At 36.3% G+C, this 25,673-nt stretch overlaps 1 protein-coding gene across 1 annotated transcript; it reads left to right on the top strand.

Annotated features, from left to right (window-relative positions):
* Positions 1-274: 274 nt before the first annotated feature.
* Positions 275-1,674, top strand: LOC132713094 (tRNA 2'-phosphotransferase 1-like). Its single transcript, XM_060695564.1, has one exon. It carries the CDS (start codon positions 285-287, stop codon positions 861-863), a length of 579 nt encoding a protein of 192 aa, XP_060551547.1. The 5' UTR covers positions 275-284; the 3' UTR covers positions 864-1,674.
* The last annotated feature ends 23,999 nt before the right edge of the window (positions 1,675-25,673 follow it).

Here is a 25,673-nt window from a genome sequence, read left to right as displayed (position 1 = left end):
GGTAATTTAAATATGCTGTTCTTTTTTTTTTAAATACACGTCATTTTAACTTAGTATGGGAGCAATCCCATCTTATTCCTATCATGGGTTGCGTACTTTTATACGAACTTGTGGTGGGAATTATGGCACACACGTAAACACATGTATCGATAAAACTGTAGACAAATTAAATTAGTTCCCATATAAATTAAGCAAGTTTTAAATGAAGTATGTGCTCGCCCATATGGTTCATTCCGGTGGCGAGGGTAAACAAACCAAACACACACACAATCTTAGCATTCAAAATGAATACTCCAAAACAGTTAGTACGTTTATTAAGACATACCGCACTAAGCAGAGGCTGCCAGATGGATGACCAGGGGTTCATTCTCTTAGTTAACATTATTGGGTTATCAGAGTTTCGCAGTTTAACCATAGCCCAGTTACAGAAGATCGCCCAGGAAGACCAAAAGGGGCGATTTGAATTGAGATATACTTATCATGGTTTCGCGGTGAGGGCCGTCCAAGGTCATAGCTTCGGGTTGAATATGTGTTATCCCACTGTCATACCGCGAAGGATGATCCATGGGACGGATGACAGAGGTTGGGAGTTTATCAATTTCGACGGTGTGAGGGTAATGACTCGCGACTACATACATGCCGTTGATAGTCACGAGTCATATGGTTTACGCCACAACGCTACGACCCTCATCTATTTTGGTGTTGAGAAGGTGGTAGAAGCGGGGATAGCCATCCATCTATCCCCCAACGGATATCTTTTATCCCGTGGGAACAATGGACTGTTGTGCCCATGTTTCTTCGCATTTGCTATACGGCGATCAGATGGAGTGTCCCTGCCTTTTATGTGTCACCATCACATATAACAGGGCACTCCATCACGTAATGGTCCTTATCAGGGCCCCCATATTTTCCCGAAAGAGATATGTTTCATAATGTCATCTTAATAAAATTGTCCGGATGGTAGAATCTACGAAATTTATAACAGATTCTATTAGATTCAAATGCTTTGCCGCGGTGCAGTTTATTTCATTTAATTCCGATATAATTATAAGACATCGTTAGCCCTTACTGAAATAGTCAATATTACATTAATTAATTTTAGAATCTTTGTTTTACGAAGAGCAAATCAATGCAGATGATGCATACCCGTTTGATCCAAAGTAATTTCCACTGATAATATCCATATGGTTTGACCCATAATCAAGTTCAATCAGTCATTTTAACTTAAAGGAAGGGAAAAAAAAAAAAAAAAAAAATTTTCGTTAGCATTTACAATATTGAGCTTTAAGTCAAAATCGGATAGTAAATGTACCAATGACGACATGGGAGACAAATGCTCTCGACCAATCAGAGAGCCGCTTATATATTTTCTGTGTTCGGCATGAAAACAGACTAAATGATATTTTTGGTAGTTTGTCTTGTATTCTAATATTAGATGAAAAAAAAACAAACGTTGTTTCAGTCCGTATTGATATATAAATTATGACTAGAAATAATTCCGTCATTAAAATGTCTATATTCATTAGCAAATACAGCGATGTCAATGTCTTACCTTGGGAAAAGTTCAGATTTATCATGAAAATTTAAATTAAACTAGAAATGTGTCCATAGGACACGGATGCCCCTACACGCCACTGTTCTGTCAATCTTATGACACTAGGTCAAATATTTTTTGGACTACATGTGCCGCAAGTTGAAAACTAAAAATCAACAAAGGGCCATTATTCTGTTAAATTTGGTCGCAGCAAAAATTCCTTCCTTTACTACTATCTACACATTAACGTTGTTAATCCCTGGAAGTTTAAGCAAAATCTGCCATCCGGTTTAAGAGGAGTTGCGTTCACAAAATTTCTACATAGTATATAATTATATAATGAAAAATCAACAAAGGGCCATAATTCTGTTAAATTTGGTCACAGCGAAAATTCCTTCCTTTACTGCCATTTACACTTTAAGGTTGTTCATCCCTGTAAGTTTAAGCAAAATCTGCCATCCGGTTTATGAAGTATTGCATTCACAAAATTTCTACATAGTATATAATGAAAAAATCAACAAAGGGCCATAATTCTGTTAAATTTGGTTGCAGCAAAAATTCCTTCCTTTACTGCCATTTACACTTTAAGGTTGTTCATCCCTGTAAGTTTAAGCAAAATCTGCCATCCGGTTTATGAAGTATTGCATTCACAAAATTTCTACATAGTATATAATGAAAAAATCAACAAAGGGCCATAATTCTGTTAAATTTGGTTGCAGCAAAAATTCCTTCCTTTACTGCCATCTACACATTAAGGTTGTTCATCCCTGTAAGTTTAAGCAAAATCTGCCATCCGGTTTAAGAGGAGTTGCATTCACAAAATTTCTACATAGTATATAGTGAATAAATCAACAAAGGGCCATAATTCTGTAAAATTTGGTCGCAGCGAAAATTCCTTCCTTTACTGCCATCTACACATTAAGGTTGTTCATCCCTGTCAATTTAAGCAAAATCTGCCATCCGGTTTAAGAGGAGTTGCATTCACAAAATTTCTACATAGTATATAGTGAAAAAATCAACAAAGGGCCATAATTCTGTAAAATTTGGTCGCAGCGAAAATTCCTTCCTTTACTACCATCTACACCTTAAGGTTGTTCATCCCTGTAAGTTTATGCAAAATCTGCCATCCGGTTTAAGAGGAGTTGCGTTCACAAGATTTCGGGACATACGGACGGACGGACGGACTGACTGACTGACGGACGGACAAGTGCAATGCTATATGCTCCCACATTGTGGGGGCATAAAAATATGTTCTATATATATCCCATAAATATTACATGGAAAGTTTGTACTATACGTTATTTTTGAAAACAAAACAAAAGAAAACATGGTTAGTGTTAAAAAATAAAAATAGCATTTTTCAAATTTTCCGATTTTTGATATCTTCGATCGGCACAAGAAGAAAAATGGGGTATCAGATCTAACAATATGTATAAGGTCCAATATCCAGGAATGTTTTTTTCATATACTAGATATAACTTATATTACAGAGAATAAATGATTCCTAATTTCAACTTCTTAGTCAAAAAGTTACTGGTTAGATAAAATGATGTTTCCTATAGGTTAACTGGCCTCACTTCTATTATAATGTACACAAATATTTGCAGTACATATTTTACATATCCTTCGAAGTTTGAAAATTGTTTTATAAGCATATTTATATACATATATATAATTTGATTTTTTTCAATTAAGTATGGTAACAAACTCATTTACAACATACAGGACCTTAGTTGTAGAAACTTCGGGGGCATAAAAAAATAAATCTACCAGAAACCAAATATCGTCTACATGTTATTACAGGCACAAGTCTCTCGAGAACAAATTTTACATGACTTGGATATTACATAAAATAATAATCTGCTCATAATCCTTAGACAGTGTATTTTACTTGCTTTTAAAAAAAACGAAGACGTATTTTAATGAACAAGTGTTAGATTTCCATACTATATATACATGTTTGTCAATACTAAACATATTTCAAATCTATTAAATTATTGTCTATCAAAATTTAATCATTTATATTATAAAGTAATACTATAGTAACTCATTTATTACAAAATGTCAATATTGAGATTCCTGGTTACCTGCAAAGAGATCAAATTGACAAAAACGTTCAAAAAGGAGGAAGGAAACACTGATGAGGTACAATACTTGTTTGATGGATGAACACAATTGTGTTAAAGCTATTTTCATAATTCAACAGAATTAGCAAGAAGAAACCTGTTTTGGTCATACAACATGTTTAAGGAAATAATGTAAGGTAAGCTGCAGGAGACCTTCAATAACCATTTGAGCCGCGTCATGACAAAACCAACATAGTGCGTTTGCAACCAGCATGGATCCAGACCAGCCTGCACATCTGCGCAGTCTGATCAGGATCCATGCTGTTCGCTTACCAACCCTATTACAAGTAGAGAAACTGATAGCGAACAGCATGGATCCTGATCAGACTGCGCGGATGCGCAGGCTGGTCTGGATCCATGCTGGTCGCAAACGCATTATGTTGGTTATGTCATGACACGGCTCATTTATTAAAGAACCAAGATTATTGGTAGCAGCATCGGAAATACAAGAATGCAAAAGGAAAACCCAGCTCCAGAAAATGGACAATCTGATCCATGTGGAGAGATGTCAAAAAAAATTCTCAGACATCCTTAGAACAGCAGTTTATTCTGCAGAAAATGCAACAGAATCAGCAGCAACACAAATTTATTACAACGGCCATCACCACTGGGTCACGTTGTTCCAAAAGTCGGACAAGAGATAAGCATGTTTTTGCTGGATAGTTCAAAATCATAAAGTTCTTTAAATAGCTGTTAGCAGTATATCAATACAATTAACATAATGTATACAAATAATACAGATCAACTTGGAGTTGCAATTCAAGAGACAATAGAAAAGTAATTTATGATTTTGCAGAAACATTATCATTTTGCCGCCGTTTCGGCACATTGTATTTGAAAATGTTTTATTTGATAAAACTGTAAGATATTATTAAAGTATCATTCGATATTGGACATTGAAGAAATAAACTGGATTTAAATTAAGTGTTTACTGTTAGTCCAGAGTTTTGTCTCAAAAGGACAAAAGCCTGAATCTGCAAGTGATACAATATAAAACAGGTCAAGTCCAAGGCATCATAAAACCTATAGTATAGTATTATGCCCCCACCGCAAACTTTGTTTGCAGAGGTTTAAATATACAGCTGCCAGTAAGTTGTCTTTATTTTTCTATGATAAAAGAGGAGATTTGACGACCACTATCTAGTGGTTAGCCACAATCTAGTGGTAAAGAGGTTTCAGTAGAGTTAGACAGGGAGGTCATCACAGCTGCACCTGTGATTGCAGATATCCCAGTAGTTATATAAATAAGTTTTGTAGGAGAGTTGTGCCACAATGCTTTTCCTCCCGAGATAGAGGTTCTAAAGTAGGGCCTTCGAGTATATTTTTGAGATAGAGGGTACGCACTTGCCAAACCTTGAAGAGGTGGTATTCAGCTTATACTGTTTCATCACTATTTAGTGGTAAGGTTTTGGTAGAGAGACAGGGAGATCATCACAGCTACATCTGTGATTGCAGATATCCCAGTGGTTATATAAATTAGTTTAGTAGGAGTTGTGCCATAAGGCTTTTCCTCCTAAGGTATACTAGTAGATAGGCTCTGAAGTAGGGTCTTTAGAGTATATTTTTGAGGTGGAGGCTCCAGTCATTTGCCAAACTATTTTTAATATATAGGTTAACTTATAAGACTTGACATATTTTAAGTCCCTACTAGGTAACAGGACTTGGTTGGACTCTAATCCCTTAAGTTTTCCTAGAGTTATAAGAGCCATATTACCCAATCTGAGCTGCCAATCAGTTTGTCTATATATTTCATTTACAGACTTTGAGGGTAAAGAGGAGTTTCGAGGACCACTTGTGGTAATAGCCACTATCTAGTGGTGAGGCGGTTACAGTAGAGTTAGACAGGGAGGTAATCACAGCTGCACCCTTGATTGCAGATATCCCAGTGGTTATCTAAATTAGTCCAGTAGGTAAGTTGTGCCCTCATGGCAGTCCCTCCAGAGGTAAAGGTTGGTTTTGAGGTTGAGACTCTGCACTTGCCCAACCTGGGAGAGGTGATAACAGCTACTGTTTTGTCAGGATCAAGTATACCCTGTAGAACCAATCCCATTCCTACAGGATCAAGTAGTCACCATTATAAGGACCTGTAGAACCTAACATTTTTGTCAAATGATCTATAATGGAAACCTTTATAATAAATATAAAAAAGGATTAATGTTATGAGGATTTTATACATATGATTTTGGGACAGATAAGTTTTTAAAATAGCCTTTTATCATAATACAGTTCCTTAACCCATTAAACCAGCCATATGTATTTGACAATGCTTTATGGTAAATACATGTATATTCCCCCTATTCTATATTTTTTTTATTTGTGTAACACAAATTCATTTTTTTAAATCTTATGATAACAATTTATGCTATGTATCTTCATGTAACATTAAGTATTAAAGCTGATTAAAGACCACCTTAATAGAATGACCAAATAGAAAAAAATCTTTACAGAAATCCAGCAATTTGTGTGCACATTTCTATCAATTAAAATCTTAACATCTGAGAACAATTGAACTTTTCAAACTTATTCATGAATAAAACAAAATAGTTTTTCAACTTTTTGGAATTTCTTAAATTTACCAAAATTCTGCTTTTCCCTTGCATTTAAAAGCAAATAAAAATATTCTGACGAGTGTAAATTTAGTTCAAATTTGAGACCATTTTTTGCACTCTAGTTTTCAAAGGTGAAATGTCATGTTAAAGGAATGTTTTATAAATTCTGGAATTGATCTACTTCAACTTGAATAGTAATTATGTTCTGTACTAAAACATAGCTGATTAAACCATTTCTCAATTCTTAACACCTTTTAACAATCATTATTATATTGGTTTATGCTTTAAAGCTGCACGTCTCCAGATGAGCACAAATATTTTGATAAAATTAAACCTGACAGAAATGTACTAAGATTTTAGGAAAAGTATAAAAATTCAAAATTCTATAGATAATTTACATGTTATGTGTGATAAATGACCGATTTATCAGTATTCATAACTATTTTTCTACTGCATTACAAATGCAGTAAAGACTATTTTTGCATATTTCGACCTCTTTATGGTAATTTACATAGGTTCTAAGTCTCATTGATAATGTGTAAATTGCTTTCTTTTTGGTAACTTCACAATATTATACTGGTAAATACATTTTCAATTTTTCATAAAAAAATAGCATGAATCTGGAGGTGTGCTGCTTTAAAACAGATGCTTCTCATAACAAAGGAAACTTAATAAAATCACTGCCATCCACAAAAGAGATCAAAGTTTGATTTTTTTGTATAACCTTTTAAGTTTTCCACTTTTCCAAGCTAGACTGCTTCAAACATGATTGTGACAATCCTATACTTGAAGCATGCCAAAATTAATACAATGAACCACAACATTCCAAAATAGCTGTTGTGACATTCTAGACAAATTTTGGTCAGAACTTTAATGTTACCTTGACATTTATCTTCATTTAGTGATGAAATGCTTAACATACTTTGTCAAAATGTTCAAAATGATTTGGTCATTTACATTCAACATATTTGGTCAGTAACATTCAAGGTATTTGGTCTGTAACGTTTAACATATTAATTTGGTCTAACTTTTATCATATTTGGTCAGTAACATTCAATATATTGCAACAGAAATATTCAACATATTTGGTCAGTAATGTTCAACATATTTGGTCAATCTTTCAGGTGGGAAATTCAATACATTACGATCTGAATTGTACAAAAGATAATACAGGGAACAAAAAGTCCAGCAGCAGGATATCAAGCTTTGTGTTACGTGCCAAATGTGGTGGTGTTATAATCTTGGTAAAGTATCACATTATACACAGTTCCAACTAGGTACTTCTGTTGAAGAGTTTATTACTATAATTATTCAAATTGTTAAATCTGTGCAAAGCTCATGACTATCATGATTCAAATAGTTACTTCCATTGCTGTGCTTATTACCATCACGATCCAACTAGGTACTTCCGGTGAAGAGCTTATTACCATCATAATCACACTAGGTACTTCTTGTGAAGAGCTTATTACCATCATGAACCAAATAGTTACTTCCATTGCTGTGCTTATTACCATCACGATCCAACTAGGTACTTCCGGTGAAGAGCTTTAAATTACCATACTTTTGGTGAAGAGCTTATTACTATTATGATCCAAGAACGTACTTCCAATGAAGAGCTTATTAATATCACCAAATCATGCTTTCACACCTGAAATTATAGAAAAAGCAGAAAAATATATTAGTATTAAATTTCACTACACATTATTCAATTCTACATTGTCAATCTTCAGCAAATTAATTTACTCTACAACTAAATATAATCTTTAAAATCATTTACTTTTCTTACATAATTTTATACATTTTGTAACACAATCATACCTTTGAATTCTTTGAGAACAACTTCCCATAATTGTATTGGTACTTTGTCCAGCATCAATTAGCCTCTGTTGGAAGTATCTGGCATTAATACACCTAGAGTTGAAACTGTTTGGCATTAACACACTGTGTTGGAACTTTGTCTGGCATTAACACACATGTTGAAACTTTGTCTGGCATTAACACACATGTTGGAACTTTGTCTGGCATTAACACACATGTTGAAACTTTGTCTGGCATTAACACACATGTTGAAACTTTGTCTGGCATTAACACACATGTTGAAACTTTGTCTGGCATTAACACACATGTTGGAACTTTGTCTGGCATTAACACACATGTTGGAACTTTGTCTGGCATTAACACACATGTTGGAACTTTGTCTGGCATTAACACACATGTTGGAACTTTGTCTGGCATTAACACACATGTTGAAACTTTGTCTGGCATTAACACACATGTTGAAACTTTGTCTGGCATTAACACACATGTTGAAACTTTGTCTGGCATTAACACACATGTTGAAACTTTGTCTGGCATTAACACACATGTTGGAACTTTGTCTGGCATTAACACACATGTTGGAACTTTGTCTGGCATTAACACACATGTTGGAACTTTGTCTGGCATTAACACACATGTTGGAACTTTGTCTGGCATTAACACACATGTTGGAACTTTGTCTGGCATTAACACACATGTTGAAACTTTGTCTGGCATTAACACACATGTTGGAACTTTGTCTGGCATTAACACACATGTTGAAACTTTGTCTGGCATTAACACACATGTTGAAACTTTGTCTGGCATTAACACACATGTTGGAACTTTGTCTGGCATTAACACACATGTTGGAACTTTGTCTGGCATTAACACACATGTTGGAACTTTGTCTGGCATTAACACACATGTTGGAACTTTGTCTGGCATTAACACACATGTTGGAACTTTGTCTGGCATTAACACACATGTTGAAACTTTGTCTGGCATTAACACACATGTTGAAACTTTGTCTGGCATTAACACACATGTTGGAACTTTGTCTGGCATTAACACACATGTTGAAACTTTGTCTGGCATTAACACACATGTTGGAACTTTGTCTGGCATTAACACACATGTTGGAACTTTGTCTGGCATTAACACACATGTTGGAACTTTGTCTGGCATTAACACACATGTTGGAACTTTGTCTGGCATTAACACACATGTTGGAACTTTGTCTGGCATTAACACACATGTTGAAACTTTGTCTGGCATTAACACACATGTTGGAACTTTGTCTGGCATTAACACACATGTTGAAACTTTGTCTGGCATTAACACACATGTTGAAACTTTGTCTGGCATTAACACACATGTTGGAACTTTGTCTGGCATTAACACACATGTTGGAACTTTGTCTGGCATTAACACACATGTTGGAACTTTGTCTGGCATTAACACACATGTTGGAACTTTGTCTGGCATTAACACACATGTTGGAACTTTGTCTGGCATTAACACACATGTTGGAACTTTGTCTGGCATTAACACACATGTTGAAACTTTGTCTGGCATTAACACACATGTTGGAACTTTGTCTGGCATTAACACACATGTTGGAACTTTGTCTGGCATTAACACACATGTTGGAACTTTGTCTGGCATTAACACACATGTTGGAACTTTGTCTGGCATTAACACACATTGTGTTGAAACTTTATTTGACATATGCACACCGAGTTAGAAATTTGTCTGGCATTTATCTCTCTGTGAATATTATCTGTCCATGCAACTTGTTTGTGCAGTTGTCCAGTTTTGGCCAATTTCCAAACTGAGGATTGTCACTTATGACATGATCAAATTGACGCAATTTTTGTTTCGGCTATATCTTGTTCATATATTACTTATATTTTTGTGTTATTTCTAGTTATTAATTTAAAGACCAATCAGCACATTACACAATCACGTTCAAAGGTTCCGTGTGACATCTAACTTTCACACACAGCTTTTATTCTATTTGATAAAATTCAATAAACAGTTATATCTTTCTTGCCAACAATCACTGTAGATAACCATGTGTTTAAACTAAACCACCAAGGCTATACTGGCCAAGCCATATTAACACTTGTAACTTTTCCCAAAACCAAAGTGCATCTTACATTGAAAAATGTACTTCCATTGCAGCACCATTTTATAACACAATGAAATCACCTTTCTTCCACATCAAGCTTTGAGATCCTGCTTACGAGTTAGATGGTCAACACAACTTCTTGAAATATAATTATACACAACTTCTTGAAATATAATTATACATGTTATACAGTCAAGATTAGTCAATTTGTTGTATAGATTTGCAAGTTTGTAGTATTGATTTCCCATCATTCCATCAAGATTTACCATCATGCGGTCAAGATTCTTTTTACTTTTGACTGTCAAGTTTTGCCATCAAGATTAACCATTTAACTGTCAAGATCAACCATTTTGCTATAAGATAAGCCATTTTACTGTCAAGAGTAACCATTTTGCTCGAAATGTATTTTACTTGTCAAGATTACCATTTTTGCAATCAAGAATGACTATTCAACTACCAAGATAAGCCATTTTGCTGGCAAGATAAACATTTTGCTATCATTAGCCCTTACACTACTTTAATGAAACAAAGTTGCTTTTAAGTTAACCTGCATAAATATGGCACATTGGAGGTGTTTCAAATGCTTGAAAAGCTGGCATGCCTCAAGTTCTTGACAACTATTTAGAATAACTAGCAGTTTAGTGGACGGACGGAAGAAGTTCAAATTAATTTGATGTATTTATACTTACTTGAATTTATATTTTGTAAACAATTCTGTACATTTATAAAACATTCCTACATGATAAACAAAAATAATTTTTCAATTATATCACACCATTTATCAATTTTTCTGAATTATCAATCAATTATTTCCACATTTTTCTATTACATTTTTCTGAAATATTAACTATATTCAAATTTATCGATAAAACTAATCTTTCAATTCCCCCCCTTCATTTTTTCCCCTTTTATCAGTCATGATTACCCAATTATCATTTTATAAATCATATCACCCCTGCATTTATCAAATACATTACCACATTAATCAAAGACTGGAAAAAATTCCATCTGTATGTAACAGATAATAATTTCAAACGCTTCTATATATTGCCCTTTTTGGACTCATTGAAAGATGTATCTAATGTCACAATAACTATGCACTAAAATACAACTGTTAATTTTCTTTTAACAATTGCTTTCAATTGCTAGGATTTTTGATTTAGGAATTTTAAAAATTTGAAATCATGATAATAGAAATAAATCAGTGAAAAAGTTGTAAAAAAATATATTGTGTGCACAAATTCAAAATAAAAAGAAATGTGTTTTTCTAATATAAATGTTCATAATTATATGAGAACGCCGAAACGACTATCGTTAAGATAGTAATGAATCCGAGGTAGCGCCTCCAACAAGAAAGAGGCCGGTAGCCGCTATATTGAGTAGCAGTGAGGACAAGGAAGAATGTGACAAGGGCACTGGGAGTCAAACAAGTACACGTGCTGACTTCGAAGCGCGTTACAAGACCGTCGAAATGTATATCAGTCAAGAAGAGCACAAAACTCACTTTCAACAACGAATGAATACATACAATTATTGGAGGCCTCAATCCGATCAACCAGACCGCCCGGAATGAAACACACCCGCAAGGATTCAGTCTATAACCAGCTGTCCATAGCGTTGAAAATCATGAAATTCTGTGCCCCAAACAAAGATGTTGATCGCTTCTTCTGGACCGATTTGACCTCATCAAAATTGAACCTTTTATCGAGAGCCATCAATTCAACCGTGAAACTGAAGGCATGCAGCGTCGCCAACTTTTGGAAGACCGCTAAACTTAAACTTGGTAAAAGAAGGCTTATGTCATGTGCACGATCAAACCGGCACTAAAATCCTCAAAACAACCTTGACAAGACTAGGCGCTTTGTCTAAGGCATGCAGCAAAAACGTTTGCGTAGAAACCAGCGGCAAACGTGCTAACGATGCTTACACGTCCGGACAAGACTTGGCTGACCAGTACGTTCTGGTATATTCAACATATGAGAAGTTAGTGGAGGAATGTAAGCCTTTATTCGAGAAGGCCCCAAGTCAGCAATTGACTTGCCGGGAATTGAAAAAGGTGAACACAATGTTCAACATGCACAACTTGGTTCAAGGGAATCGACCTGGCGTCTTTTCAAACATGGAGTTAGACCGGTTCCAGAAGGGTGATAAGCATGCCTGCTTTACTCCTGAAGGGAAGAAATATTATTTCCTAAGTACAGCAGCCCACAAGACCGCCTCCGTGTTCGTGGCGTATATATATATGCAGGAAGAATTGTGGGATCGATTGAAGGTATACATCAGTCATATAAGACCTAAGCCATCTGAATCGAAATACAAAAACATTCTGTTTTTAAACAGTGGCGGCAAGAGCATTTATAATGCCACCAATGATTTGACATCATTCTGGCCACGTATTGAGCCCAAGTTAAAAGGCTTCACCAACACAGAGTACAGGAAGCTGTTAACAAGCTTGGGTCAACAGCACCTTGATACAAAAGAGCAAGGCATTTTGCATGGTATGTTGGCGCATTCAGCTGCACATGCTGAAAGACACTATTTTAAGGGCAATGATCAGGCCCTTCCTCACAGGGCTGGTATTCCAATTCTGAACTCACTTTTGAGAAAGTGCTCAAAAGATAAGCATGTTTCCGATATATTTTCAATGTCAAGTGAGCTTACCAAAACCCTTACAAATGAAAATATCAACACTTTGGACACATATAGCAGGAAAGTGTTTTCTAACAGTAGACGCATTGATGCGTGTGATGATGAGTCATAATTCTACTCCAAAGGCACCTGTTCCGGGACCAAATATAACACCAAGTACCTGTTCCTGTAAGCACAGTCGCTTGCACTGATTCTTCAAGTAATTCTGGGAGCACTAGCGGAAACAGCAGATGTAGCAGTGCCCCATCCCTCGAGATGACAGACGCAGCAAAGATGAAAGCAATTGTGGAACTATGTTCGATCACTGCCGATGGTGACATCCCAAAAGCAGCCGAGTTTAGGAAGGTAATGCACTCACATCCAAATCTCACCATACAAGCGGACAATAAACAAATAAAGTCAATGAATGGCTTTGCAATTGAGAAAAGAAATAAGTTAAGGGCAGAAGTTATAGTACATGACTGTAGACGTTCACTGCATCTGCCTGACTTAGAGAAAAGAATGGAAGATCAGTTGAAGCAGCGCAACTGGTACACCAAAAAATTGTTTGATGCTGTGCTAGCTAAGAGCAAACCGCGACACTGTTCTGTCAATCTTTTTACTAAGTCAAGGGAAATAACTCTACAAATACTGGATAAATCCACAAGCCAAACCCCAGGTGCAAATCTAAAATATGCTGAGCAACCTGCCTATAAGGTTTATTGACTATGTCAAATCCTTTTTGAGAAACTTGCGACACAAGTTGAAAATTGCAAAAATTTTCTACGTGAAGGGCAATAACTCTAAAAATACTAAATAAATCCAGACGAAAATACCTGGTGCACAACTGCACATGCTGATCAATATTCCTGTAAAGTTACATGACTCTACGTCAAACACTTTTTGAGTTATGTGCGACACATGTTTGAAAATTGCAAAATTTTACTAAGTCAAGGGCAATAACTCTGAAAATACTAAAAATATCCAGACGAAAATACCCAGGTGCACAACTACACATGCTGATCAACATTCCTGTAAAGTTTCATGACTCTAGGTCAAATACTTTTTGAGTTACATGCGACACAAGTTGAAAATTGCAAAATTTTACTAAATCAAGGGCAATAACTCTGAAAATACTAAAAATATCCAGACGAAAATACCCAGGTGCACAACTACACATGCTAATCAACATTCCTGTAAAGTTTCATGACTCTAGGTCAAATACTTTTTGAGTTACATGCGACACAAGTTGAAAATTGCAAAATTTTACTAAGTCAAGGGCAATAACTCTGAAAATACTAAAAATATCCAGACCAAAATACCCAGGTGCACAACTACACATGCTGATCAACATTCCTGTAAAGTTTCATGACTCTAGGTCAAATACTTTTGGAGTTACATGCGACACAAGTTGAAAATTGCCAAATTTTACTAAGTCAAGGGCAATAACTCTGAAAATACTAAAAATATCCAGACCAAAATACCCAGGTGCACAACTACACATGCTGATCAACATTCGTGTAAAGTTTCATGACTCTAGGTCAAATACTTTTTGAGTTACGTGCGACACAAAAGTGAACGGACGGACGGATGGAAGGACGGACGGAAGGACGGACGGACGGACGGAAGGACGGACGGACAAGGGTAAATCTAAATGCCCGCCACTAACGTGGGGGCACAAAAAACCCTTGCAAAGTAGGAATGGGAAATCGCGGGGTAAACCCCCGTCCAGGGAAAGCCAAGATGAAACAGAAAAGTTGGGGCTCAGGCTTTCAAGATCGGGAAATGGCCCCCTTTTTAAAAATTATTTTTCATGCAAGGGGTTAGGGGGAAAAGGGGGTGTCGCCACTAAAGAAAACCCCCAAAGGAGGGTTTAGATTATACGGGGAATTATTGGGATAGGACCGGTGAGGAAAAGGGTAATTAGAGGTAATTATTTAAACCCAATACATGGGTATGCTTTAGACGGATTAAATTATTTTAAAATTTAAAAGGGACCCTGTAAACGAACACATGCTTTTTACCAAATTTAAATTTGGGCCCTTTCTTTCCCTAAAGCAAAAGTGAAACCTTTTTGTCTTTAAAATCGTGAAAAATTTAATTTGGGTTATTTTAATTTTTTAGCTGCCCAAACAAATGCAAAAAACTCTAGGGAAATTATTAATTTTTAAAAGTCTTAGGCGAAAATTTTTTTAGAAAATAAGGGGACAAAATATTTGATATTTATGTATTTTTTTGATTTTAAACCCAGACTCACTCCCCTTAAAGGTTAAATTTGCTAAAACCCCAATTGGCCCTTTAAATTCTTATTGTTTTAAGTTTTTGGGCTTAAGAATTGAAAAGGGTTGTTAAAGACATTTTTTAAAAAAATTGTGGTCTTAGTGAATATTTTTATATAAAAAATACATATAATAGAGTTTATAATTTTTATATTGTGTTGACCTTGTTCATTTTTGGTTTTTTCAAAATTGAGCGTTACACTAAACCCGGGGGGAAACGCTTTTAAATTTGAATTTGGGGACCGGCTAAAATTGTTTTACATGTTTATGTTCGAGTGTGAAGGTTCCAGATATTATGTGGACGCTGTAAAACAATGTCCATGTTACAATGAACATGTTCGTCGTACTATTAAGGGGCGACTGTTGAATAACAGTAGAACCAACCCTAATGTCATGGTAAAGCCCGCCCGAATTAATGGCATCATTAAACAGAGAAGATAATTGCGGGCTGGTAATTGCCACATTCCAGTCTCTGGATGACAGAAGAAAAGATTTGTCAGTGAAAAGTTCAAGGATTCAAAACAATATGATACTGTATTTATCAACAAGAACTCTTCATATGAAGAGCCACAGGCAATTATGAACTTTAAAGTAATTGTTAACGCCCTTAAAAATAAAGGTAGTAATATAGCCCTACATCAAAACATGGATGATGATATTTGTAACAATATTTAATGTTCTCTTCAGGAAAACTTATTCTATAGTCACTGGTACTGTAAATAAGTTACAGTTCTTGAAAGAATCATGTGAGAATTGACATAAAATCATCACAAAGATTTTTACATTCTAATTCTCAGCATGTTGAAGGCGCAAAAAAAAACTTAAAAAGAAAACATTGCGTGTCAATAGGTGTCCTTTAACTGGCCCAAGTAGGACACCATTTTTTGTAACCAGCTTCGAGACACTTCATATACTTTTGAATATGAACAATTTGGAAAAAAGAAAAGATTTACTCAGTAGTAGTGAGAGTATTAAGGAATGAGCATCTCATATAGGTTGAAGCTTATTAATGATAATAATATTCAAGGGCTATGCGTATTAACTAACCACAAATTTTATCCGTCTCAAATAGCATAGCATGTGACACATGTATACGTCACGAGAATTGACCAATGGGCAAATTTTCCAGAAGGGCGATCATATATATACCGCAAAATTGAAAATTTCTGCATACACTACAGTATAGTATACTATACTTGTCAAAAAATGTGTATAATTGATATTTCATCGATTTTGTTGAATATGCTGATGAAGCCGTTCAGGGCCAAGTACCACGGACCAACTTTTGGTAAGCACTTGAATTTTTACATCAATGAAATGTTTTCCTTACCCAACTGGACATAAGCTTGCTTACACCATGAGGTCAAGCAATAAATTGAACAATTTTACAATGATTTCCAGGCTACCACTGTTTGAAATGATTGTGTACTTAGAACACACATTTTAAAATTATTGAATGTTTGTATGCCCCCTACTTAACTTAGGTTGTGGGGCATATAGCTGTATAGACATGTCCTTCCACTGGCAATCATACTTTTTGGAGATGTGACACACTGTCATGAAAAAGAAATTCATTGAACTCCATGGCAATATAATTATGTGAAAATTCATGAAATAGCAATATTTTCCAAGTACAAAAAATAAAATGCCATGCTTTTCAGCAAACAAAACTGTTAAATGTGAAATTTTGCATTGGTAATTATTAGGTCAAACTTAAAATTATTTTTGTTTTCCATCCTGCAACAAAATTGTCAATTTAAGTTAGGATATACTATATGTAAATAGATATTTTTTTGTCTGAAATTAATTTATTTGGCATAAACATATTTATTTAATGGACCAAAGAAAAAAGGAAACTGTATTCTTTAAACAACTATTTAATTTTTAGATCAAAGTTTTAATATTCAAATTAGAATTCATTGTGTATGTTTAATTATAATGCAAAATCATTAGAAATAAATAACATGTTATTCTCATTGACTGTTTGTCAATAACATTGTTTGGGGTATCATTGATTTTTGATGGTAGATAGCAGGAGGGGAAAGAAATATTTTTATTTTTTGTCCTTGCTGCATAGAAATTAACAAAGAAAATTTGTTTGATAATATTGGAATTAAATGTATAGAAAGTACTTTAAATCCTTATCCTTGAGGACTTTGGGAGAAAATCTCATGAGCAGTCTGCAGGGAGGTGTGCATAGAGGGTTGTAGATTTGGGACTTGGGATGTCTCCTGGGCCTCCTTGCTATTGCAGATAATTGCCATATATAGTTGTCCATTTGTCATATAGGGGATTTTATTTTATAAAGTATAGTATACTGTTGATGACTGAATATTGTTAATTATCTTTACAGTTTGTTGAAAGATCAACACACCTTAAGTACAATTCATTGTTGTTGTGTTTTTTTTATTACATAAAAAGTTGTGTTTATATGAATCGAATAATTTGACCATATTGAAAAAAATGACTCACCATTTTCTGTCATGATTAAAGTAAGGCCAAAATAAAAAATATGCATGGTTAAGGAAACCCAACCTACCCTATTTTTTCCCCCAGACCCTAAACTTTTTTTTTTTGATTTGCTACAAAATTTTTTGGGTTCGAAAAATAATTTAGCTTCAATATTTTTGAATATTAAACAAGATTGCATTTGAGAAAAATGCTATGCCACCACATAGTTCAAATTTCATAGCTTTTACAAAAAAGGGACAAAAAAAGTAGGGTCCCCCTTTCAAAATCTGGGTCAAAGTTAAATTTTTTAAACAAAAATTTTGGACAGGGTTTCCAAAAAATGTCATTCCCTGTACTTTAAAAAGGGAAAAAGAAAGTAGGTCCCCCTGCCCCCTGGGGCCCAAGGCTAAATTTTGCCCCCAAGGGTTTTAATAATCTTTGTTTACAGGTCCACCAAAAAACCATTTAAAGTCAAATATTTGCTTTTAGCTTTCCCCAAAAATTCCCCAAAAAATGTTTTATTTTTTTTTTTACTACGTGTACATAATAGAATACCACTCCCCCCCGGCAGGGAAAATTTTTGACTTTTAAAACAATTTTGGGTTTTTAGGCCCATATAGATGTTTATTTTATCATCAATACATTCAAAGCTCTATGCCTTGAACCTTCAGACAAAAAATTTTTTTTTTTCACTATAATTATGTACATATTGAAAATCAATGACCCCCGGGGCGGAACCAATTTTGACCCCAGGGCTATAATTTGAACAATCTTGCTAGAGGTTCACTACACAATGTTTCATGCAAAATATCTTAACTTTATCCTTTGTAAATTTAGAGAAGATGATTTTTTAAGTTTTAACTATATACATAAAAGATAAACCTATGGCTCCCAGGGGCGGGGCTAATTTTGACACAAGAGGCAAAATTTGAACAACTTTGGTAGAGTACCTTTAGATGATACTATTTAACAAATATTAAAGCTTTAAGCCTTGTACCTTCAGACAATAAGATTTTTTTATTATTTACTATATGTTTATATTGAAATCAATGACCCCCAGGGCGGGGCAATTTTGTACCTAGGGCTATAATTTGAACAATCTTGCTAGAGTTTCACAACACAATGTTTCATGCAAAATATTTAACCAAGTTTTTACTATAAACATATAAGGAAAACCAATGACCCCTGGGGTGGGCCAATTTTGACCCCAGGGCTATAATTTGAACTATCTGGGTAGAGGTCTACAAGACAATGCCTTATGCAAACTATCTAAGCTCTGATAGGCCTTTTGGGTCTTTACAAGAAGGTGTTTTAAGTTTTTACTATATGTACATATAGCGAAAATCAATGACCCTGGGGCGGGGCTGATTTTGACCCAAGGGCTATAATTTGAACAATCTTGGTAAGGGTCTACCAGATGATGCCTTATGCAAAATATCTAAGCTCTAGGCCTTTTAGGGTTTTTACAAGAAGGTATTTTAAGTTTTTACTATATGTACAAAGTGAAAATCAATGACCCCCGGGGCGGGGCCAATTTTGACCCTAGGGCTATAATTTGAACAATCTACCAGACAATGCCTTATGCAAAATATCTAAGCTCTAGGCCTTTTGGGCCTTTACAAGAAGATTTTTTAAATTTATTCTTGTAATTCCTTTGGTTGCTATGTCAACCAGATTTCTGCATGGAATGAAATTCTTTGAACAATTTTGGAAGCCTTTCACCCAAGGAACAATCCTGCCAAGTTTGGTTGAAATTTGACTAGTGGTTTTTTCACAAGAAGATTTTTTAAGTTCACTATATAATCTATATAACACACACACAAACACACACACACAGGTGAATCGCTATATGCCACCGCATCGCAGCATATGCCACCGCATCGCAGATGATGCGGTGACATAAAAGGGAAATAATTCTGTCAAAATACTTAATAGAGTTACCTCCTCCTGTCTACTGGTTGGGGTCATGATGGTGAACAAGTGTGCAAAGGTTCAAAGCCATATGTCAATGGACTTTGAAAATATTTGAGGTATTTGTAACATAGTAATTTTTATAAAAACATATATGCAACATGAAATTCTTTCAACCAAGCGCGGGTAAACTGCGGGAGGAACTATGACTCCCTACTTTGGTCAATTTACCTCCCTGTGGTGAGAGACGGATTATATACTGAATCGAGAAATCGTGAAAGTTGAGCAAAAATTTTGACCTAGCTGTTATACTGCTCTAACAGTGTGAACAATCATATTTACCAATTTCTATTGGAAAATAAAAATGAGACAACGTTTACAAAAGCCTAAGGGTATGGTATGGCACAATCTCCCAGCTGCCACCAACAGCAATGACGATACCATTCCATGGGTCTGGCTAGACCAGTCCATGAGCACTGAACGTGTCAACGGCCCAGGAGCGGTCGAGAGCTTCGAGACAAATCAGATGGAAATCTCAATGACCTTTGATTACAACGACTCTCTACCTTCTCTAGTCTTCACTGCCAAATCTATCTTCTTAAATGGACGTAGAATCCACGGTGATGAACTGGAAAGTTTGATGCCCAGAGATCTAGGCCAGGAACAATTACACTGACAGCAACCCAAGAGGAGCTGACCACCCTGGATGACGTCAGGTCGAAGGTGAACTTGAAATCATATACTGTATTCTTAGAAATGTTCTCGGATACGATATTTCGCGTTTTTCACAACGTCGGCATTTTCGCGGAGACAAACTTTCGCGGATTTGTAGTTAACGCATATTCCGTGAATATTAAGTTGCTACGGCCTATTTAATTACAGCTTTTGGAGGCTACGGTATAAACTACATGTAGCTACATGTATATTATGTCCAAAACATAAAAAATAATATCAAAATAAAATTATTCCCGGTCTCCGCCCTGGTATATGCGAATGCAGTATAGCCTATTTTCCAATTATGAATGTCACATTAATGATTCAGCAATTCATGCAATTCATGATTGACCTTAAAATCTATAAACTAAAGAGTGTATTACTTAAAAGTAGCTGGAAATTTACCGGTTTATTTTTCGGTCCAGATGTCTGGATTTATATAACGGTAATGTCGTGCTACTTTAACAGTATCCGACTGTACATCGCTTTCATTATAATTTATCAATTTTGCACTTGATCGCATTTGTATTTTTAACAAAGGATTACACCTACTTCAAGCAAATAAAATCCAAGTCATTCTATGTACTCAAACTGTAAAAGCTTTTGAATACGCCGTGACTAGCGAATAATTTCAATAAACATGATAATTACTTATAATTGACATTTTTTCTTTCAGGGTCTTTTTGTTATGTGCATTATTGGTATTGTAATTTTGTCATTGCATATTAAACCCAGTATGTATCTGCAAGTAAGATTATAATAAAAATTCTGCATGTTTATGTTTATATTTTGAAGCTAGAAACGTTTGCGGATTTGTTATAACTGACATATTCGCGGCTTTAAAGATTCGCGGAATCATGCCTACCGCGAAAAACGCTAACTTAAAATGCGCGAAATCTTTTCTAGGAATACAGTACCCCATCAGTACACACAAGTGTATACCATGCTGGGAAATGATGGCTTCGCCAAAGGCGCTACTCGAACATATCGAGCAAAAGCACCAATCTGACCTGTCACATTCAAGTGCGAAATCTGCGGCAAATGCAATCCAAACTTGAAAGGAATTGCCATTCACTACGGACTATGCAAGAAGGGCAGAACAAAAAGAGACGAGAGGGACATAGTACCACCCCAGGCCCCTGTAGAGGAGGCAAAAAAGTTTGCATGTGAGGAATGCAATACATCATTTACCTCTGCGATCAGGTTGGGACAACATGTCCGGCACAAACATCCCAATCTTGCTTATGAGAAAAGGATTGCAAGTGCCAAGGTCAAAGCAGAAAGGAAAAGAAAGGCGAGAGCATCTAGCAAGGCATTGACCTCCAACAACACCACTACCTCTTTCAACAGGAAAGTGTGGTTGGATGAGAACATAGCCAAGTTGCTCAAGTTAGAGGCTATACACTCTCACAAGAGGCTAATCAATGCGGCTATAGCAAAAAAACTCCCTGGATTTACTGCTGAGCAAATATCAGACGAGGTCTGCACAAGGCAAAAGGCACTAAAAGCTCAAAGCCAGTCAGGAAACCGATTCCCCCAAGCACACAACCAAACACGGTCGAGGTACCATCAAACTTAGATCCAGACACCTTCATGGAGTCAGTTTGTGCGGGAGAGACAAAACTAGTCGGGGACAGTGCCGAAGTCTTAATCTGCGCTATAAGTGGTGAAGACACGGGAGAAGTCCTCTCATCCCTCCTGAAGGAAGTTGCGAAGCAATGTTCCAGAGAGCCTAAAAACTCAAAGGATAAGCCAAGCGACGACCAACCTAGAAAAAACAAGCCTAAAGGAACAGAGCCTGCGAAAAAGCCAGAAAGTATAAAACACACCAGCACCTCTTTTCGAAAGATAAGAAAGCCCTAGCTGGACTTGTACTGGACGGCAAAGATGTTTCTTAGAAATGCGAACTTGATCCCGAGGACGTTGCAACGAAAGATTCTGGGGAGAGTCGCAGGCTGTGGACTTGAGTGCTTATCTGCGGGCCGAAAAACCGGCGGACAACCAAAAACTGTTGCTGCCTTTTACGCCTGATGAAATCCGCAAGGCTTTCACGAGGGCTAAAAAGGACTCAGCATCCAGACTGGATAACGTAGAGCTTCGAAAGCTGATACATAAAGACCCCAAAGGGGAGCTCCTGGCAAACGTGTTCAACACTTTCTTGGTGACAGGAAAAGTGCCCGATATAGTCAAAAAGAACCGTTCAATATTACTACCGAAAGGTGATACAGGATTGAACGAGGTCAACAACTGGCGAGCCCTGACAATTTCGTCAGTGGTACTACGTCTCGTTGCGTTCATTGAACGCCGCCTTTGCTTGTTGATCTTGTTTATCATATTCTATACAAATTATGGAAACAAAGTGATCCCACAGAAGCATCAATCACAACAAAATAACAAAAGAACTGCAGACTCAGTTTGATGGAGTCTGTACATGAGGGATAATGAATAAGTGCAACATCCCTCATGCTCCCTGGCACCGGCTTGAGCGGTACTCAATTCTCAACACTTTATAGCGCTGGCATCAATGATCCGGAAGGACCAGAAAATATAACACTGAAGTGAAGTACAGGGCAATTTTTTACGGCTGCTTGACACCTGCTGTTGTGAAGTACAAAATTCTGGAAACAAAGTGATCCCTCGGATGCATTAAGTTGTTTGGCTTAAAGAGTCCTAGAGTTTTTCTCTGAACCCCCGGCAACGGGGCTTCATCGATGCTGCTGGGTGCGCCGAAAACTCTTTTCTTCTAACAGAAACTATTTTCTTCTAACAGAGACTATCAAACACGCCAAGGAGAACCACAATAAACTATGCATAGCATTCCTGGACCTAGCAAAAGCCTTTGATACAGTGTCACACAAACATTTAGTGGCCAGGCTGGAGCGATATGGTACAGACCAAAAGTTCATAGACATTGTGAAAAACCTCTACGAGGGCGCCTCTACCGTGTTCAAAACTGAGAAGGGTTGTACCAGTGATATCCATATGAACAAAGGAGTCAAACAGGGGGACCGGCTCAGCCCACTGCAATTCAATATTGCAATGGACCCAATGCTAGCAGCAATCTCGCCCAGAACAAGGGGCAAAAATTTGGCCCAGTAGGGGGAAAAAACTTTGAGTAAATTTTTACGCCGAAAATTTTAAGCTCTGGAAACCGGGTTACCACAGAAAAAAAACCCAACAATTTCCCGTTTGTAAAATGACTTCGCAAAGAAAACCCGGCAAAGGGGGTTGAAAATCAAAATCAGCTCCCTTCAGCATCACCGCCCGGGGGGTTTAGAAGCACAGAATCAACTCCAAAAACAGGGCCTACATAAGGGGAAGCGGCCCTCTGTTTTCACCTAAAAGAGGCCTTTTCAAAAATCCCCTTTCGGCCCCCAAAATACCCAGGGCTCAAAATAACGAACAAAACAAACAACAAAAAAACATTTTGGGAAAAGGTAAATAAAGCCTAAACCCCAACCCCAGGCAGAAACGGCCCAGCCCTAGTAAATTTTTGAAACCTGGAAAACAAACTCCCGGGCTCCCCCGGGGTTTCCATCCCCACGGGGGTCCCCCGGGGGCCCTAGCCCATTTTACTAAAGACAAAATGTAAGGAAGTGGCTAAAAACTGCCAGATCATCCCCAAATTTGCCCCTTTTTGAACGAGTGGAAAAGGGGGGCCTACCCCCAGGGAAAAAATTGTCTCCCTTTGGAAGCCCGAAAAAATAGCTCCCGGTTTGTACCTTCGAAGACATTTAAAATTGAAAATAGTCCAATTAAATAGGGGTACCAAGGTATCTAACTTTGGGGGAAAAAAGGGCGGGTTTTGACGTCCCATAAACCTAAAGCCCAATTTTTCCTGTAACCTTTTTGTTTTTTTTCTTTTCCCCCCGTTTTTTTCCAACCCTTTCGCATTTTAAAATTTTAGTTTATTTTTATTTCCCTTTGATTAAAAATTTAAAAGGATTTTTTCAATTTTTTTTTTCCCCGTTTGTTTTAAAAAAATTGCTTTTTCCTTTAAATTTTTAACCCACCTTCTCGGGTTCAAAATTTCTTTTTGGTTTGAAATGTAAATTAATTTTATCCTTTTTTTTTGAAACTTTTATTTTTTAAAATTTTTAAAATTGATCCCCTGGTTTTTGAGGGGTTTTTTAGGTTTAAGTTGGTTATTTTGGCCTTTGAGATTTTGGTTTTTTGGGATACAAAGGGAGCAATGCTTTTTGAATTTAAATTTCCTTTTATTTTAACTTTGTTTTTTTGGGACATGTACATTGAAACAAGACCGGGCCTATAAAATCTAATAATTGGGTAAGGGGCAACCACAAACCCCTTTTTTATCACAAAGTTTTTAAAAACCTTTTTACATTTGCAGCCTGGGTTGACCAAAAGAATTGTTTTAAAGCGAAAATTTTTTTATAAAAGGTTTTTATTTTTGATTATGAAACCTGAATTCCACAATTGGCCTTTTGAAAATATATACAAATAGAATCCCAAAAATCAGTGGTTGTTAATAATCATAAACCCAGTCACTGAATTTTGCTGGCTGGGGCCAGTTAGGTCCAATTCTTATTATAAGGGCTGGAGCCCACCTGGTCACAGATGGCGCCCAACGGATTGTACAACCCTAGATTACTTTGATTTCGTGCACGGGAGAGGAGAGGTATATAGTTATCTTGTAGCTGTTACCAGACTGGAAGGATCATCAATCATAAGACTGGAATGACGAACTTTGTGTTTTAATATAGTGTTTTATATAGTGACAGTGAGTGGTCAAGCAGTCTATTTTGTACATATGTATTTGTGAGTATTATATATTTTGTAAAAAGTTTCATTTCTGCAGTGATATTTTTTTTCATTAGTTTTCTTTATTTTCTGTTTTTTTTGGTAAATTTCTTTTTCGTACATTGTTTTTTATAAATTATTTTAGGTTTTTAAAGATTTTTTAAACTTTTTTTTGATTAAGGCGGGGCTGATTTTCCCGAAAGGGTTTTTTTAAAAATGGGACTTTTGATATTTCTTTTAAAATCTTTTATAGTTTTACAGGTATATTTTTAAAATCTTTTTATATTTAAATATTATTGTTTAAATTTAAAGGGGTTTTAAAAATTTTAAAAAAAGAATAAAACCCAAAACGGGTTTTTTAAATTTCAAAACCCCGGGTCAACTGAATTTTGTGGCTGGGGCATTTTGGGTTCCAACTCTTTTATTTAGGGCTGGACCCCCACCTGGCCCCACAGCCCAATGGGGGAAGAAACTACATCCAAAGGAAAAAAGGGCCCAAGAATTGGGAAAAGACCCCCAAACCCTTGGCAAAAAAACCCAAGTCAAACCCATTTTTAGACTGTAACCCCCATACTTTGGGAGGGGATTTTGTCAGGGGAGCAAAAACTAAGGCCCGGAAACATACCAAAAAGGGGGCCACAAAGGGGACACTGCCTCGGCTTCAAATAATTTCAACCTCCGCCTTTTGGGTACTCATTCCAAAATTTTACAAAAAAGGGAACTTTCCCATCCAATGGAAAACCGGGGACAAAGACAATTTTACGCCCCCCTTAACCAATTCCCTTTGGA

Source organism: Ruditapes philippinarum, unplaced genomic scaffold, assembly GCF_026571515.1.
Source record: "Ruditapes philippinarum isolate M1 unplaced genomic scaffold, ASM2657151v2 ctg31_1_1_1_1, whole genome shotgun sequence".
NCBI lineage: Eukaryota > Metazoa > Mollusca > Bivalvia > Venerida > Veneridae > Ruditapes > Ruditapes philippinarum.
Note: the sequence above shows the minus strand (reverse complement) of the source record. Positions and strands in the feature narration are given on the sequence as shown.

What these genes read in the sequence shown, in the direction of transcription:
- LOC132713094 (XM_060695564.1), top strand. Translation starts at nt 285, where the DNA reads ATGAATACTCCAAAACAGTTAGTACGTTTATTAAGACATACCGCACTA.